This window comes from Podarcis melisellensis (assembly GCF_964234715.1).
Source record: "Podarcis melisellensis genome assembly, chromosome: 3".
NCBI classification, from domain to species: domain Eukaryota; kingdom Metazoa; phylum Chordata; class Lepidosauria; order Squamata; family Lacertidae; genus Podarcis; species Podarcis melisellensis.
The window spans coordinates 577506-594638 of NC_138530.1; the positions used below are offsets into that span (position 1 = coordinate 577506).

The 17133-nt window shown below is 51.0% G+C and overlaps 1 protein-coding gene across 2 annotated transcripts in view; it reads left to right on the plus strand.

Moving 5' to 3' along the window:
* Window positions 1-6167: 6167 nt before the first annotated feature.
* LOC309365686 (cGMP-dependent protein kinase 1-like) overlaps window positions 6168-17133 on the plus strand; it is a 32397-nt gene continuing 21431 nt past the window's right edge. The window contains exons 1-5 of one of the 2 annotated variants that reach the window (XM_081904007.1): window positions 6168-6263; window positions 11515-11648; window positions 13545-13704; window positions 13968-14134; window positions 15880-15993. In XM_081904007.1, coding sequence (XP_081760133.1) covers window positions 11573-11648; window positions 13545-13704; window positions 13968-14134; window positions 15880-15993 — 517 coding nt within the window. In that variant the 5' untranslated portion in view covers window positions 6168-6263; window positions 11515-11572. Of the gene's footprint in view, window positions 6264-11078; window positions 11249-11514; window positions 11649-13544; window positions 13705-13967; window positions 14135-15879; window positions 15994-17133 lie in introns of those variants that run through there. The other variant, XM_081904006.1, reaches the window with a different exon arrangement.

Consider the following 17133-nt stretch of genomic DNA (forward strand, 5'->3'; position numbering starts at 1 on the left):
TAGAGCTTCAGGATGCTGATGACAACGTAGTGTGTGCGCATGCTCAGATGATAACCTCCAAACCATCCTAAATATCTTCACAGAAGCTTATGAAAAGCTTGGCCAATTGCTCAACATCCAAGTACTGCACTAACAAGTACAAAATAACCCCTCTGCAGTGCACAAATCCAGCTCAATGGTGTAATGCTGGAAAATGTTGATCCCTTCTCCCACCTGGGCAGTTATTTCCACAAGGGCCGAAACTGATGCTGAAATCCAGCACCGCCTGAGCTCTGCACGTGCGGCTTTCTCCCGATTGAAGTGCGGGGTGTTTGAGGACTGGGACATTTGCAAGGAAACCAAAATGTTTGTTTACAAAGCTATTGTACTACCAACCTTACTGTCTGCTTGTGAAACATGGACCACTTATAAAGGCCATCTCCAACTCCTCGAAAGATTCCATCAATGGTGTCTCAAAAAAAAATTACACATCACTTAGGAAGACAGGCGAACTAATGCCAGTGTACTGGAAGAAGCAAAGATCACCAGTGTTGAAGCAATGATTCTTCAACATCAACTTTGTTGGACTGGTCATGTTGTGTGGATGCCTGATGATCGTCTTCCAAAGCAACAACTCTGCTCCAAACTTAAAAATGGAGAGCGTAATGCTGGTGGTCAACAAAAGAGATTTAAAGACTGTCTCAAGGCAATTTTTAAAAAAATGTAGTATAAAAACCAACAATTGGGAAACACTGGCCTGCAAGCGCTCCAGTTGGAGAACAGCCTTGACCAAAGGTGTCCTGGGCTTTGAAGGCACTCAAACTCAGGACGCAAGGGAGAAGTGTGCCGAGAGGAAGGCATGCTTGGCAAATCCACCCCGTGATCAACTCCCGCCCAGAAACCAATGTCCCCACTGTGGAAGGATGTGTGGATCCAGAATTGGCCTCCACAGTCACTTATGGACTCACTGTTCATGGAAGACCATCTTACTTGGCTACAACGGATCACCAAAGGAAACACAAAACTGGATTTCCTGCTGCAGCGGGTCTTCTGCAAATGCGATGGCCAGAAGCTGATCTCTCTGCTGCTTCTCTTTCCTCCCTAGGGGGAGCTCTCGACTTTCCCGCCTCTCAGTACAGAGGCTTTTGCATGACCCGAGGGGACCTTGTTCCTATCCAAAGGGCGCAGGGAAGGCTCTCTCCCTTGCCAGCCTGCCGCAGGGCCAGCAGCTCAGGCCAGTTATGCGCCAACTGCCTGCCTCTGCTCTCTCTCTAGAGGAGGCGGAGAAAAAACAAGAGAAGGGGCTCCAAGGGTCATCTAGCCCAACCCGCTGCAATGAAGGAATAATGATGCAAAATATTTATACTGTATAGTAGTTCTGCAGTGCACCCTATGGGAGGCCTCCTTTGCACTGGGTCCAGGAGCTGTGGTCAGTGCAGAAAGCTGCAGCAGGATTGCTGGCGGGTGTGAGAACCAATCAGCACGCAGCTCAGCGCTCAGAGATCTGCACCGGCTCCCCATTTGCAGCTGAGTCAAGTTCAAGGTCGGTTTATATAGCCCTTGGGAGGTTGCCTTACTCCCCATGAGCCCCCACAAGTGCTTTGAGCTGGCACTGGTCACAGGTGCAACATCAGATCCACTTTGCATTTGTAAGAAATGGATCTTCTGATAGCACAGCAACTGCGCTTGGGAACTCCCTGCCTGTTGACCTCAAACAGGTGCCTTCACTGTTTCAGCACCTGCTAAAAACATTTTTCTTTAGAAAAGTCTATCCACACATGTAGAAGTTACATGCAGAAGCCGCCCAGAGTGGCTGGAGCAATGCAGTCAGATGGGCAGGATACAGATGATATAATAATAATAATAATAATACATGTGTTTTATCTTCTCAGTAGCAGGCCTTCTTGGTAGTGGCGCCCTCCCTGTGGAAAGCCCTCCCACCAGATGTTAAGGAGATGAGTAAGGATTCAGGTAGGTAGCCGTGTTGGTCTGATGCAGTCGAAATAAATTAAAAAATTGTCCAGTAGCACCTTAGAGACCAATTAAGTTTGTTCTGGGTATAATATTTTTATAACAATTAGGAAACATCTGAAGGCAGCCCTGTATAGGGAAGCTTTTTCAGGTTTAATGTTTTACTGTGTTTTTATATATGTTGGAAGTTGCCCAGAGTGGCAACCCAGTCAGATGGGCAGGGGACAAATAATAAACTATTATTATTAGTAGTAGTAGTAGTAGTAGTTGTTGTTTAGTAGTTTAGTTGTGTCCGCCTCTTTGTGACCCCCTGGACCAGAGCACACCAGGCACTCCTGTCTTCCATTGCCTCCCGCAGTTTGCTCAAACTATTATTTGATTTTAATAATATTTTGAATGGTTTTAAACACCTCTTTATGCTAATGCTTTATGCTTTTGTAAACCGCTTAAAGGTTTACAATGAAATAAAAATAAATAAGTTTTACAATGAAATAAAAAAAAATTAAGTGCGGTTTTTTTGGTCTTTTAGCTCCATCAAATTGTGGTTGAGGGCAAAAAGGAGCTTAGCTCTGCTCCCAAAGTTGCATGCAAACAAGCAACTAACTATTATTATTATCATTATTATTATTTCAACTTATTCAAACAACTAGCTATGGAGACAGACCCTGGCAATAAAAAGGGGTTGTTAACGTACAGGAATGAGATCCCGTTTCTTGGAATCAGCAGCTCAGAAAGAGTCAGGACTGATGCTAAATCCCGAGACTTTATGATGCTCAGGAGGTCTCAGTGGAGAATGAGAGGGTGGCTGCCTACTTGACTTTGGCTCCCCGGCACCAGAAATTATGGCAAGGAGCAATTGCTGAAAAATTGACCCGCAAGATCCTCTCCTCCAAGAGAGCGGCAGCTAATTTAGATTTCTGCTCTGTGTGGCACGGCTGCATAACTTGCAAAAATGAAAAGGATGGCAATCAACACCTTTTAAAACTCTCTTCAACCGTGGAAGAAAAGCTCCTGTTCTGCATCTTCTTGTCTGTGGACACAGTGACTCTGTCAGCCTCTAAACACCCACCTGTTCCTCTCTGTTTTGTTTTAGTGTTCATTTTTGTTGTTGTTTAGTCATTTAGTCGTGTCCGCCTCTTCGTGCACCCCTGGACCAGAGCATGCCAGGCCCTCCTGTCTTCCACTGCCTCCCGCAATTTGGTCAGACTCATGTTTGTAGCTTCGAGAATACTGTCCCACCATCTCGTCCTCTGTCATCCCCTTCTCCTTGAGCCCTCCATCTTTCCCAACATCAGGGTCTTTTCCAGGGAGTCTTCTCTTCTCATGAGGTGGCCAAAGTCTTGGAGCCTCAGCTTCAGGATCTGTCCTTCCACTCAGGGCTGATTTCCTTAAGAACGAACGGAGAGGTTGGATCTTCTTGCAGTCCATGGGACTCTCAGGAGTCTCCTCCAGCACCAGAATTCAAAAGCATCCATTCTTCGGCGATCAGCCTTCTTGATGGTCCAGCTCTCACTTCCACACATCACTACTGGGAAAACCAGAGCTTTAAATATACAGAGTTTAGTTATGCAACAATAAAAATGTAAGCACACCTCCCCCCCCCCCGATCATTCCAGAACAGCCTCCCAAGTTGCCCAAGATACGAGGGGGGAAAGCAAGCCCCATGGAAATGAATTGGATCTGCAGGAGAGCCTAAAGACCAGATTTTGTTCAGGTAGGAAAGCTCACCAGACATTGCTTTTTTTTTTTACTTTTACACTTTTATTAATTTTCTCTTAGCTTGAGAGCTTCTTTAAAGATTATATAAAATGAAGCATTCAATGCAATTCTCTTTTTTAGAAACTATTAAAAATACTAGTTAAATTTCAACTATAAAACTTTTTTTTTAAAATAAATTTTATTAGTTTTCATCCAGTTATACATTTTATCTCGAATACAACAAATTATGACTGTTTTGGACTTCCTTCAGCGTCTCTGACAATCATCCATATTTATACCTTTAAAACACATTCCCTTTTTTCGTATTGCCATTGTTCCTCCTTACTCCCATTATTTCTAATAAACAATACTTATTTGTTTTTTACAGTGCCTCTTGAAATCCCACTAGCGTTGTATTTACACCACATATGTTTTTCAGATAATCCACCAATTTTCCCCATCGAGGACTGGGGAAAACTATAAAACTTTATTACATACAAAACGCTCAACCATTATTATATTGAAAGTTTGTTTTCACAAAGTCCAACTCATGTACAAAACCAAAACAAAAAGGAGCAAAGCACCCTCAAATCAGCTGTGAGCTGTTAATTAAGTCTTCGTTCCTTGAGCATCCTTGGTCAAAAGCTCAAGTCCGGTTATCTGAAACTGGAAACACTTAGCATATTCAAGTAACCCTGAGCATCTAGTGCAATTGCACAAAAGTCATACATAATAGTCCATTGGCTACTTCTTAAAGGGGGGAAATTGGCATTAAACTCACCAGACATTGCTGTGTGCCGCCTCTGCGGATCTGCGTGTGCTGAGAGACAGGCCCATAAGCATCTTGGTCGGCCATAGACATCTCTGTGCCTGAGCCAGAAAACTCAGGTGCCTCCCTCCCTTTGAGGAAGGGAGCACAGAAACAGAGAATCCTAAATCTGAAGGGTCCTGTAGTCCAGCCCACTGATGCTGAGCCCTCTGAGTGTCTTGTGGCAACCCTGGTGAAGCTAACAGAGCAATTTCCCCAACAAGAAAGAGGAGGGAGGTTGGAAAAGGAATGGTTGCCTGAGAGATCCGTGCACCGTTTGGGGATTTCAAGGAAGCGGCAGTGGCAGCCATCCTTTCCCTGTGCTTTCTCCCCGCTGAAAGGAGTAACGGAAGTAATTTGGGCTTTTGAATGTCAGAACCTTAGAAAACACACATGGAGACAGATGAACTTGTTTAATAACAGAATACAGAAGAACGGCATGCATAATATATGGCGGTGGTGAGACTATGGTTGCTGGCACCTGTCTGTCCCGAGAGAGAAGGGAGAAACGGCAGCACCCAAGAGACCTGGGGCTGTGTGTCTGGAGGTCCTGGGTCTGGAGGCCTGGCTGATGGGGTCCAAAGGAAAGCAGAGCGAGATATTTGGCACCAGTTTGGCTGCATGAATTGCGGGAAGGAGGTCACACGGCGCCACCCAACCGCCTTAGGGACTCCACTCTGGATTTGCGTAGAGTTCACTCCTGAGCCTTTCCTTCTTCTGGAGATGTACTGCAAGGCAGTGGGACAAATGAAAATATATACGATATATGATATCTTTATTGTCATTGTCCCATGCAGAACAATGAAATTGAAAATATATTGTATTACCAAAAATGCTCATAACTGAGAGAGTAGCCAGTACCTTTTTAGGATGCTATTTGTTTATATTGGACACTTGACTATATTATCTGTGTGCTTGAGGCTGCCTGCCCTTTTTATTTGTTTGTTTAGTTATTTTATATCCCCCTCTGCCCAAGTCTCAGAATTACAACAGGCAAGCAAATAAAAAACACGTAAAGACCATGAAATCCTTAACAGCCAGGAAGAGCAATTCACTGAAGAGCAATTGCAGGCAGCAGCAGCAGTTGCAGCAGCAGCAATCAGGCCTCCCTTCCTGCCGGCACCTGCGGAAAAAGATGGGACTTAAGTAGCAGAGAGATTTGGGCCAGACGCAGCTCAGTCGGAAGGGAGTTGCACATTTGAGGGGCCACCACAGAAAAGACCCTTTCCCAAGCCCCTAAAGCACATTGGAAGATTCAGGACAGGTAAAGGGAAGGACTTTTTCATGCAGTGTGTAGTAAAGCCCTTTGCGGTCGGAGGCAGCGATGCTTCTGGAATTCCACCTGCTGGAAACCGCAGGACGGGAGAGTTGCTCTTGTGTTCGAATTTCCCGCAATGGGCGTTTAGTTGTCCATGGTGGGAGCAGAATGCTGGACTGGACAGACCAGGTTCTCCTCTGGAGCGCAGGGCGGGCTGGACAATGGCAGTGGAGCTGTGGGGCAGGACCCCCTGCCTTGCCGCAGTCACAAGGGAGCTGGGACCCTTCCCAGCTTGAGCCACCCCTCTGGGCTTGGCCATGGCAACCCCTTCCTGGTTCTGTCATTTGTGGGGTGTCCAGCTGGGCTCCTGGCCCCCTTTCCTTGCCGCCAGTGGGGCGCAGCGAAGGCAGCTCTTCCTGGAGAGGCATCTCTGAGAGGGAGGAGAGGCGTCCACCTCCTGAGTTAATGCCTAACCTGCAGGCAGGGTGTGTCCGGCCAGGAGCTCAGGGACACTTGGAAGATTCCAGCGCTGACATGGAACCCCCCCAGGTTTGCTCAGGGCAGGGAATGGGGCTGGGGGGCTGGAGGAAGAGGGAGGGGTGGGCGCAGGGGGGGGGAGAGGGCACCCCACTTCCACCCCAGGGCAGACTCTCGCCCTCCAGCGTCAGAGGCAGGAGACTGGGGGCGACTAGGCAGGGAGGGGAGGCCTGTTGCCTTTGCACCCCCTTCCTGGGCTTCCGAAGGGGCGTCTGGCGGGCTGGGAGGCTGGACTAGAGGGGCCCCTTTGGGCCTGATCCAGCCCCTGCTGCAGGGCTCTTCAGAGGCGCATGTGGCTTTGGAGCTGGGATTCCCAGAAGTGGCTGGTGGTCTCTGGGGTGGGGGGCAGGTGTCCCCAATGTTTCCAGGGGTCTTGGGGTCTCCCCTGTGTGTCTCTGAGACATTCTCCTTGGATGTGCAGGAAAGCCCTTATGTGTATGGGGGGGTGCCCCCACAGCCTGGTTTTCTCAGGGGGTGGGAGTCTCAGCCAAGAGCCTTCCTTTAAAAGGTCTCTGCCCTGGTCCAAGCAACAGAAGACAAGCGGCGGGGAGTCTGGGGAGGGGGCAGAGGGGCATTTCTCTCTCTCAATAATTTTTATTTATTTTCCATTTAATTATATACATTCACATCATCATTATCCACTTTACCGCCCTGGCTCTTTAGATCCTATCGACTGCCTTCCCTCCAGCCTCATGGCTTTCAAAATTAAATTTATATCATTGCATTTTGTATGTTTTCCAATTCTAATTGCACTCATTACAGAATGACTCAAAATTTAAACAGATGTATAAAGGTAGAAAATTTCTCATTACAAGTCTTCAGACACTCCTGCTAGCGATGTTAATTGCTTACAATAATCTTTCAAATATCGTATAAATTTACTCCAGTCCTTTTAGAATACTTGATCCTGCCGGTTTTGGATTTTTCCCGTCAGCTTCGCCAGTTCCGCAAAGTCCATCATCTTCCTCTGCCCTTCCTCTTCCCTTAGTACTTCTTCTTGTTTCCATTTTGGGGCTAAAAGAATTCTTACCGCAGTTGTTGCACACATAAACAGTTTTTTATCTTCACTTAGCATCCCTTCACCCACTAAAAAGGCTTCTGGTTTTTTAACAAAAGTACTTTTAAACATTTTCTTTAACTCATTATATACCATTTCCCAGAAAGCCTTTGGGGCCAGAGGGGCATTTCAGTCCTCCTGATGGAGAACTGGAACTCGGAGCCTGCTTAGCAAGCTCACGCCCAGAGGAGGAGACCCAGCGCTGCTCTCCCAGGGCACAAGGCGCACCGGGCAGCTTCCAGCCCCTGCCCAGCTGGACATCCTCAAAACCAAGCTCCAGCCATCCTGAATTTTGTCAAGCTCTCCGTAAGAGGTGACATGTTAGAAGTCTCTAAAATTACACAAGGCGTGGACAGAGGAAAGTTGTTCTCCCTCCTCTCTCCTAACACTGAAACCTACAGACTTTCAATGAAGCTGAAGACGGAGGAAAGATGAAAGAAATGGCTTCTCTATGCAGTGCAGTGTTAACCTATGGAACTCACCCCCTCAGGAGACAGTGATAACCACAAACCTAGATGGCTTTAAAAGAGACAGCAGTGCTTCTGAATGCCAGTTGCGGGAAACCACAAGAGAGGAGAGGACTCTGGTGCTCGGGCCAACCTAATAATAATAATAATAATAATAATAATAATAATAATAATAATAATAATAATTTATTATTTATACCCCGCCCATCTGGCTGAGTTTCCCCAGCCACTCTGGGCGGCTTCCAATCAAGTGTTAAAAACAGTACAGCGTTAACTATTAAAAACTTCCCTGAACAGGCTGCCTTCAGATGTCTTTTAAAGAGAAGATAGCTGCTTATTTCCTTCACATCTGAAGGGAGGGCGTTCCACAGGGCGGGTGCCACCACCGAGAAGGCCCTCTGTCTGGTGCCCTGTAGCTTTGCTTCTTGCATTGAGGGACTCACCAGAAGGCCCTCAGAGCTGGACCTCAGTGTCAGGGCAGAATGATGGGGGTGGAGAAGCTCCTTCAGGTCTACTTTTAGGGCTTTCAAGGTCAACACCAACACTTTGAATTGTGCTCGGAAACGTACTGGGAGTCAATGCAGATCTCTCAGGACCGGTGTTATGTGGTCCCAGCGGCTGCTCCCAGTCACCAGTCTTGCTGCCGCATTCTGGATTAGTTGCAGTTTCCGGGTCACCTTCAAAGGTAGCCCCACGTAGAGCGCATTGCAGTAGTCCAAGCGGGAGATAACCAGAGCATGCACCACTCTGGAAAGACAGTCTGCGGGCAGGAAGGGTCTCATCCTGTGTACCAGATGGAGCTGATAAACAGCTGCCCTGGACACAGATTTGACCTGTGCCTCCATGGACAGCTGTGAGTCCAAAATGACTCCCAGGCTGCGCACCTGCTCCTTCAGGGGCACAGTTACCCCATTCAGGACCAGGGAATCCTCCACACCTGCCCGCCTCCTGTCCCCCAAAAACAGTACTTCTGTCTTGTCAGGATGCAACCTCAATCTGTTAGCCGCCATCCATCCTCCAACCACCTCCAGGCACTCACACAGGACCTTCACCGCCATCACTGGTTCTGATTTGAAAGAGAGGTAGAGCTGGGTGTCATCTGCATACTGATGAACACCCAGCCCAAACCCCCTGATGATCTCTCCCAGCAGCTTCATATAGATATTAAAAAGCATGGGGGAGAGGACAGAACCCTGAGGCACCCCACAAGTGAGAGCCCAGGGGTCTGAACACTCACCCCCCACCACCACTTTCTGGACACGGCCCAGGAGAAAGGAGTGGAACCACCGTATGACAGTGCCCCCAGCTTCCAGCCCCTCTAGACGGTCCAGAAGGATGCTATGGTCGATGGTGTCAAAGGCCGCTGAGAGTTCCAGCAGTTTGAAAGCATACCAGCGCAAGGAGATAAATAGGTACCACTGTGGTGGGAAGGTAAACGGCGTTTCTGTACGATCTGGTTTCCATCACGGTGTCCCATTGCACCAGAAGTGGTTTAGTCCTGCTGGCCACATGTCCCAGAAAGCTGTCTGCGGACAAACACCGGCTCCCTTGGCCTGAAATCGAGATGAGCACTGCAACCCCAGAGTAGTCTGCGACTGGACTTCACCGTCCAGGGGTCCTTGACCTTTTTAACAGGCATCCCCTCAGCCACTGTGAGACCAGGATGCGGGACTAGATGGGACCCTGGCCTGATCCAGCATGCTCTCCTCATGTTCTGGGGGGGGGGTGAAGACCCTCCAAATGCCCCAATTTTGCAGGGACAGCCCCGGAATTACAGAGCTGTCCCAGTTTCTGATTTGATCCCGGAATATCTTGGTTTTCCTTTTTTCCTCCTCCTCCTCCACAGAGAAGAATTCAAAGTGGTGGCTGGGTGTGTAGGTGGGAAAGTGGAGTCCTGTTTCTCCTGAAAATAACTTCAGTGCTCCAGATGAAGGAAACGCTCATTCTCACAGTTTCCATTAGTATTATTAATATATTCCACCTTTTCCCCTGGCAGCCTCAAGGCAGCTCACCACCACCTTTTTATTTCATTCCATTTGTCTGTGGAAGGTGTTGTACACGATCTCTTCGCTTGCACATCTTTCCTTTACAACAGCCCTGCGAGGGACGCAGAGAGGCAACAGATCTCTGTGCGTACAGGTATATGGTGTCCATTTGTGCGGGAGATCAAAGCCAGAAGAAGATTCCTGATGTGGAGTGGGATGTCCCTGTTTTCACTGGAGAAAGGTTAGAGGGCATGGAGGTGCCCCCTCACCAGGTGGCAGGTGCCCACTCCTGGCCTGGCCCAGAGGCAGAGAGCAGAGCAGAGCTTTGAGGGCTCCTTTGAGGGCATCCAGCTGGCCCCAAGGGGAGTTTCATCTGCCTGCCCAGTCAGGGCCAGATCTGTTTCCGGCAGGAGGTGCTGGGCCTTAGCCCCCCTCCCCTGTAAAGCCCCTTCCAGATCCCTGGAAGCTGCCACCTGCTTGCCCCACGGCTCTCGTGCTTCTGACATGCTCAGAGGCACCCTCTTCTCCTTCGCTACCAGCTGCCTTCAACCAAGTCAAGCCTCTTGGTCCATATAGTTCAGTCTTGTCCACACTGACCGGAGCAGCAACAGCTCTCCCAGGGTTCCAGGTAGTGGGCAGTTCCCAGTCCTGCGCACCTGGCAACCTTCTGCATGCCAAGCAGGTGGTCTGTGCCTGAGCGACCCGTGGCCCTTCCTTCGGGCTGACTTGTGGAAGTCTCCTGCGCCGTTTTCTGTCTTGGACTACACCCTGGAGGAGCTGGCCAGGCTGAGACCGCAAATCGTAGCTGCCTCTCTGGGGCCCTGGCACGTCAGCCTGGCATCTGCCACTTGTCTCAGGGTTGCCTCAAGCCACCTGCTGGCATATAGGTGCCTCTTGGGGGTGGAGAGAGTATTTGCTGTGTCTCCTGGGTCGCCCCTGCCTTGCCTTTCTCTCTGTGGAGCTGGGTGGTTTAGGACAAGTTAGGGGGTTGGACTAGATGACCCCTGGGTACCTTCCTACTCCACAACGCTCTGATTCGGCAATATGACTGAATGGGCACAGTGTTGGCTCTGCTTGACGCCCCCTTCCCTCCCCACTCCTATTCCATCAGCGATAGAGTTTGCCCCCCCTGCCCCCACAGTCCAGGACGGATGCCCCCCTCCCCCAGCTCTCCCCACTTTGCTTTGCCTTCCCCCTCCCCCTGCATTCTCTGGGGAGAATCCTGCGCTTGAGTGAAAGGCGCTGGAATTGGGCTGGTTGCCCTGGCAACAGGTTGGCATCATGTTTGGCGGAGGAGCTCAGAGGGCAGGGAGCTAGCGGCGCTGCAGCCATGCCCAAGCGAGGATGTTGGCACGCCCCCCTGCCCCCTCCCCCCTCCCACAGAAACTGGGGTGACTCATTCGCCCACCAGCCCCTCACTCGACAGCTGGAGCGGCGGCAGAGCGGAGGCACCCGGGCGCTTGGCAGCGCTTGAGAGCTGGGCTACAGGTGCCGCCTTGGGGAGGGTGGCACGGAGTGTGGGGTAACGGGGTTTGGGGACTGCGTGGGGCGCTCTGGGTGCTGGCAGGACGGAGAGAGCTGCTAGAGACTCCCATGCCCCATACCTGGCTGGGAGTCCCAGAGATTCCTGGGGAGATGGGGGGTCCCTGGCATAAATGGTGCCACTGCCCCCCCAGCTGGCATCAATGGCAGTGGGGAACTACTGGGGGGGTGTCTTTCTTCACCCTCCCCAGCACTCTTCTGTTTCCTGACAGCCTCGAAGAAAACGGAGTTGACGCCTCTTGAAATCTGCCCCCCCCCTGAAAAAAGGAGATGGATCTCCGCCTGAGGGATCTGCGCTTGCAAGAGGAGAAGGAGTTCCTGGAGAGCGTGGCGCTGCCCCAGGCTGGTAAGGAGACCCTGGGACAGAGGTTGGGGGGTTTGTGTGGGTCAGAGGAGAGGGGGCCCCAGAAAGAGCTGGGGCTGCCCCCTTTCTGCCCCTCTCTCTCTCTCTCTGGAGTTCCACTGAAAGAGCAACAGGTTGTGGAGGAATCTCACCCTCCGCACAGAAGTGGCGGAAGATCATTCTGGGATTCCGAGACCTCCAGGTCTGCAGGCAAAACCTCGGGCGCCTTCTCCTTCATCGCAATGGGACACAATCTGCCGGGAAGTTCTCCTGCAAAAGCACGGCGTCATGGGCTCCCGTTCATCTCAATGGTGCTTGTGCAGGAGGGCTCCCTGGGGGGAGATGGGCATGTCAAAAGATCTTGGGGTTTGGGAATCGGGACCCTCAAGCACCACCTCGCCCAACCCCTTGCAGTTCAGGAATTGCAGCTCAAGAATCCCTGACTGACAGACGTCCAATGTCTGTTTAAAGATCTGCAAAGGATCACAGAACGGTAGAACTGATAAGTTGGGAGGGACCTCCAAGGGTCATCTAGCCCAACCCCCTGCGATGCAGGAATCTGTGACCAAGGAGAACCCACCACCATCCGGGGGAGCCCCTTCTGCTGCCAAGTGGCTCTTCATAAATCTCTTCCTGTGGGTCTGATCCGTTCGTCACCCAGCCTGCCGCCTAGGGGGTGCCCCACGTAATCTGCCCACCCCAGCCCTTTCCTTGTAGTCAAAGCAGCGACTGTCTTGAATGCCTCTGGCTCCTTTGTCTGGATTTCTAGGCTGCCGCTGCCTTGGGGCAGAGACCTTTCTTTGTCCTCTCTCATAGGGGCTGCCCCCTTTGGCCGGATCTGGCAGACTCTTCTGATGTTCTTTGGAGTGTTAAGTTCAAGAGGTGCCTGGCCCCAGCTCTTCCTGCCCCATAGGTCTCTAAGGCATAGGAGCCCCTACTGAGGCTGCCCAAATGCCCCCCAATCTTCAGAAGCACACCAAGGAGAGGGTTTTTTTGGGGGGGCACAGAAACCAAGCCTGATGAGGAGCGGTTGAAAGAGCTGGGTATGTTTTGCCTGGAGAAGAGGAGACTGAGAGGAGATAGAAGAGCCATCTTCCAATATCTCAAGAGCTGTCACATGGAAGAGGGAGCAAGCTTGCTATCTCCTGCTGCAGAGGGTAGGACTCGAACCCAGGGCTTTAAGTTGCAAGAAAGGAGATTCGGACTAAACATCAGGAAGAATTTTCTGACAGTCAGAGCTGTTCAATAGTGGGTCAGACTCCCTCAGGAGGTTGTGGTCTCTCCTTCCTTGGAGGTTTCTAAGCAGAGATTGGATGGCTACCTGTCCTGGGTGCTTGAGCTGAGATTCCTGCATTGCAGGGGGTTGGACTAGATGACCTTTGGGGGTCTCTTCCAGCTCTGCAATTCTATGATTTCAGAAGCACGGGAAGCTGGCTTCCACTGAGTCGGATCCTCAGTCTGTTTGGCTCCATGTTGTCCACAGTGATGGGCAGCCTCGGCTGTCCAGGCTTTCGGACTCAGGCCCCTCCCAACCCATCCATCTTTCCCAACATCAGGGTCTTTTCCAGGGAGTCTTCTCTTCTCATGAGGTGGCCAAAGTCTTGGAGCCTCAGCTTCAGGATCTGGCCTTCCAGTGAGCACTCAGGGCTGATTTCCTTCAGAATGGAGAGGTTGGATCTTCTTGCAGTCCATGGGACTCTCCAGAGTCTCCTCCAGCACCAGAATTCAAAAGCGTCAATTGATGCTTTTGAATTATGGAACCCCTTCATGGATCAGTGCCTTGCCGTGGCAAAGGGGCTTGAATAACTCAGAGAAGCGATGAACTATGCCGATCAGGGGTCCCTTTACCTTAAAATAAGTTACAAATTTTATCATTTCTTGCTTCCTCTTTGGCCGCAGCTGGGGACTCGGAGGAGGCCAGGGACCCCGCGGGCGAGAGCGCTCTGGACCAGTCCCCAGTGGAAGATGCCCGCAGGGGCAGCCGAGGCCACGGCATTGTCCCCGAGCCCCTGGACTCCGATGGCGACTGGCAGCTGCCCTGCATTCCCAAGTCCCCCAGGTAAGCCTTGGGTGGCCTGGCCAGGTGGGGCTGCTCTGCTCAGGCAGGTGGTGGCCGAGCTGGAGATGAGAGGGACATGAGAATTGGTGCATGGATGAGACCCAAGGAGCCCTGGATCCTGTTCTCACCGTGTGCCAACCAGATGCCCATTGTGGGAAACCCGCAAGCGCCTTTTCCAGAAACTGGGATTCAGAAGCAGGGAGGGCAAGAGCCGAGCTTGTGATTCTGGGATGGCGACCAATGCCCTCCTCTTCCCTCCCCAGGGACACCGGCCTGATCCTGGACGCGGTCAAGCGCAGCGAATTCCTGCGGTGCCTGGGGGATGGGAAGAGCCAGCCGCTGGTGGAGAGCTTTGTGCCCGAGCAGCACCAGCCTGGGGGCACCGTGGTGGCCGAGGGGGACGACGGGCACACCATGTACATCGTGGCTGGTGAGCAGGCGACAGAGGGCCCCACTCCAGAGCCCAGCGCCCTCCTTGGCCTGGAAGACTCCAGACCCAAAGGAGGACTGATGATCCGCAGGCAGCGCCAACCCCCCCCCCCCCGGGCACCTGCGTTGGGATGGCCCCTCCATGCACACACCCCGAATTCTTGGCTGCGCCTCCTTGCACCCAGGGCCAAAGAGGTTTTTTCTGCCTGCCTAAAACCAATCAAATCACAGAATTTTAGAGCTCGGAAGCACCCCAAAGGGAGAGGGGCTCCATTTGGTTTTCTAAAGGGGAGTCGCTTTCATTAGACACCTTTAGGCGAAAAAGTTCCTTTTGGTGATGGACGTCTGATGCCCTTTTAAAATGTATTTTGGGGGTTCTTTTGTGTATGTTTCTGTTCTTATTTTTATTCTGTGTTTTGTGGTTTTTATATTGTGGTTTTATGTTGTGAACCGCCCAGAGATCTATGGGAATAGGGCCGTATGCACATTTAATTAACAAGAACAAGAACACCAGCAGCAATTTCCTGCCTCTGCTGGGAAGCCAGAGCGGCTACAGTGCTCCTCTTCCGAGGCCCTTCTCCATGGATGGAAAAGAAGAGTGCCACTGAGCTGCTACAGAGTGCGTTCCTTAAGCAGCTGGCTTCCCCCAGAGAATCCTGGGAACTGTAGTTTGTTTCGGGTGCTGAGGTTGGATGGCCACCTGTCAGGGGTTCTTCAGCTGGGATTCCTGCATTGCAGTGGGTAGGTCTGGGTGACCCTTGGGGGTCCCTGCAAAGGGAAACCGAAGTTCCCGGGATCTATCTTCAAATATCTCAAGGGTTGCCACACGGAGCAAACTGGTTTTCTCCCGCTCCAGAGGGGAGGACTTGAACCAATGGATTCAACTTACAAGAAAAATTTGAACTAAACATCAGGAAGGACTTCCTGGCAGTAAAACCCATTTGGCAGTGGAGTGGACTCCTTTGCAGAGCTGTCAACTTTTCCCTTTTCTTGCAAGGAATCCTATTCGGAATAAGGGAATTCCCTTTAAAAAAGGGAAACATTGACAGCTGTGCTCCTTTGAGAGGCAGTGACCTCTCTTTCCTTGGAGGAATTTAAGCAGAGGTTAGCTGTCCACCTGTCAGAGATTATTTATTTATTATTATTATTATTATTATTATTATTATTATTATTATTATTATTATTATTATTATTATTTTGTACCCTGCCCATCTGGCTGGGTTTCCCCAGCCACTCTGGGCAGCGGCTTCAACAAAGATTAAAAATACATTAAAATGTCACACATTAACAACTTCCCTCAACAGGGCTGCCTTCAGATGTCTTCTAAAAGTCAGACAGCTGTTTATTTCCTTGACATCTGGTGGGAGGGCATTCCATAGGCTGGTTGCCACCACTGAGAAGGCACTGTGCCTGGTTCCCTGTGGCTTCGCTTCTTGCAGTGAGGGAACCTCCAGAAGGCCCTCAGCGCTGGACCGCAGTATCCGGGCAGAACGATGGGGTTGGAGACGCTCCTTCAGGTCTACTGGACCGAGGCATTGCAGGGGGTTAGACTAGATGACCCTCAGGGTCCCTTCCAACTCTACCATTCTGTGATTCTTTCCCACCCTTTGCCCAGCCCCCTCCCCAAGACATTTTCCAACCACCTGGCACCCGGCAGCGGCTTCTACAAGTGCTGAGCTTCCAAAGTGGCAAGAACAGGCGTGTTGTGTGTGCATGTGTGAACCCGCCCTTGTTCTCCCGTTGCAGAAGGGGAGCTGAGCGTGACGCAGAAAGGACGCCAACTCCGCCGCCTGCTCCCGGGGGACGTCTTTGGGGAGCTGGCTGTGCTGTACAATTGCCGGCGCACGGCCACCGTCACAGGTAAGGCGGTGTGCATGCGTGTGTGTTGGGGGGGTGTCCCTGGGACCCTCCTTGCCCCCTTCTGCCCCTGACACCAGCTGCGGCTGCTCTTGACCCCTTGGAGTGGGTCAGGCCATCCTGCCCCTTCCCACCCACAGGTCCCACTGCAACTTTCCTGGGTGTCTGGGGGGGGATTTCTGAATCCTGCTCTCTCCAGATGGCAGGAGGTGCATAGGGGTCAGCAAGCTTTTCCAGCCTCAGACCATGTGGCGGGGGGGGGGGCAGACTATATTTTGAAAAAAATAATGAACGAATTCCTATGCCCCACAAATAACCCAGAGGTGCATTTTAAATAAAAGGACACATTCTACTCATGTAAAAACACACTGATTCCCAGACAGTCCACCGGCCGGATTGAGAAGGCGATTGGGCCGCATCCGGCCCCTGGACCTTAGGTTGCCTACCGCTGCGTAAGAGCAAGAGAAGAGCTGGCAGAATCAGACCAATGGCCCATCTTGCTGTTTCCGTTTTAGCTGTAAGCCTCCTTGACTCCGCCCAGCAACTTGTTCTCACAGTGCCTACCAGATCCCAGCAGGCAGGATCTGGTCCTCTTGTGCCTTTCAGCAACTGGGATTCAACTGAGGAGGCAGAGCATAGCTGTTATTAGGTGTTTTGATATTGTTATTTAATAATAATAATAATAATAATAATAATTAGTTATTTATACCCCACCCATCTGGCTGCGTTTCCCCAGCCACTCTGGGCAGCTTCCAACACAGTATTAAAATACAGTAATGGGTCAAACATTAAAAGCTTCCCTAAACAGGACTGCCTTCAGATATCTTCTAAAAGTCAGATAGTTGTTTATTTTCTTGACATCTGGTGGGAGGGTGTTCCACAGGGCGGGTGCCACTACCGAGAAGGCCCTCTGCTTGCTTCTCTATAACTTCACTTCTCACAGCGAGGGAACCGCCAGAAGGCCCTCGGAGCTGGACCTCAGTGTCCGGATAGAACGATGGGGGTGGAGATGCTCCTTCAGGTATTCAGGACCGAGGCCGTTTAGGGCTTTCAAGGTCAGCACCAACACTTTGAATTGTGCTTGGAAACATTCTGGGAGCCAATCTAGGTCTTTCAAGACTGGTGTTATGTGGTCCCAGTCTC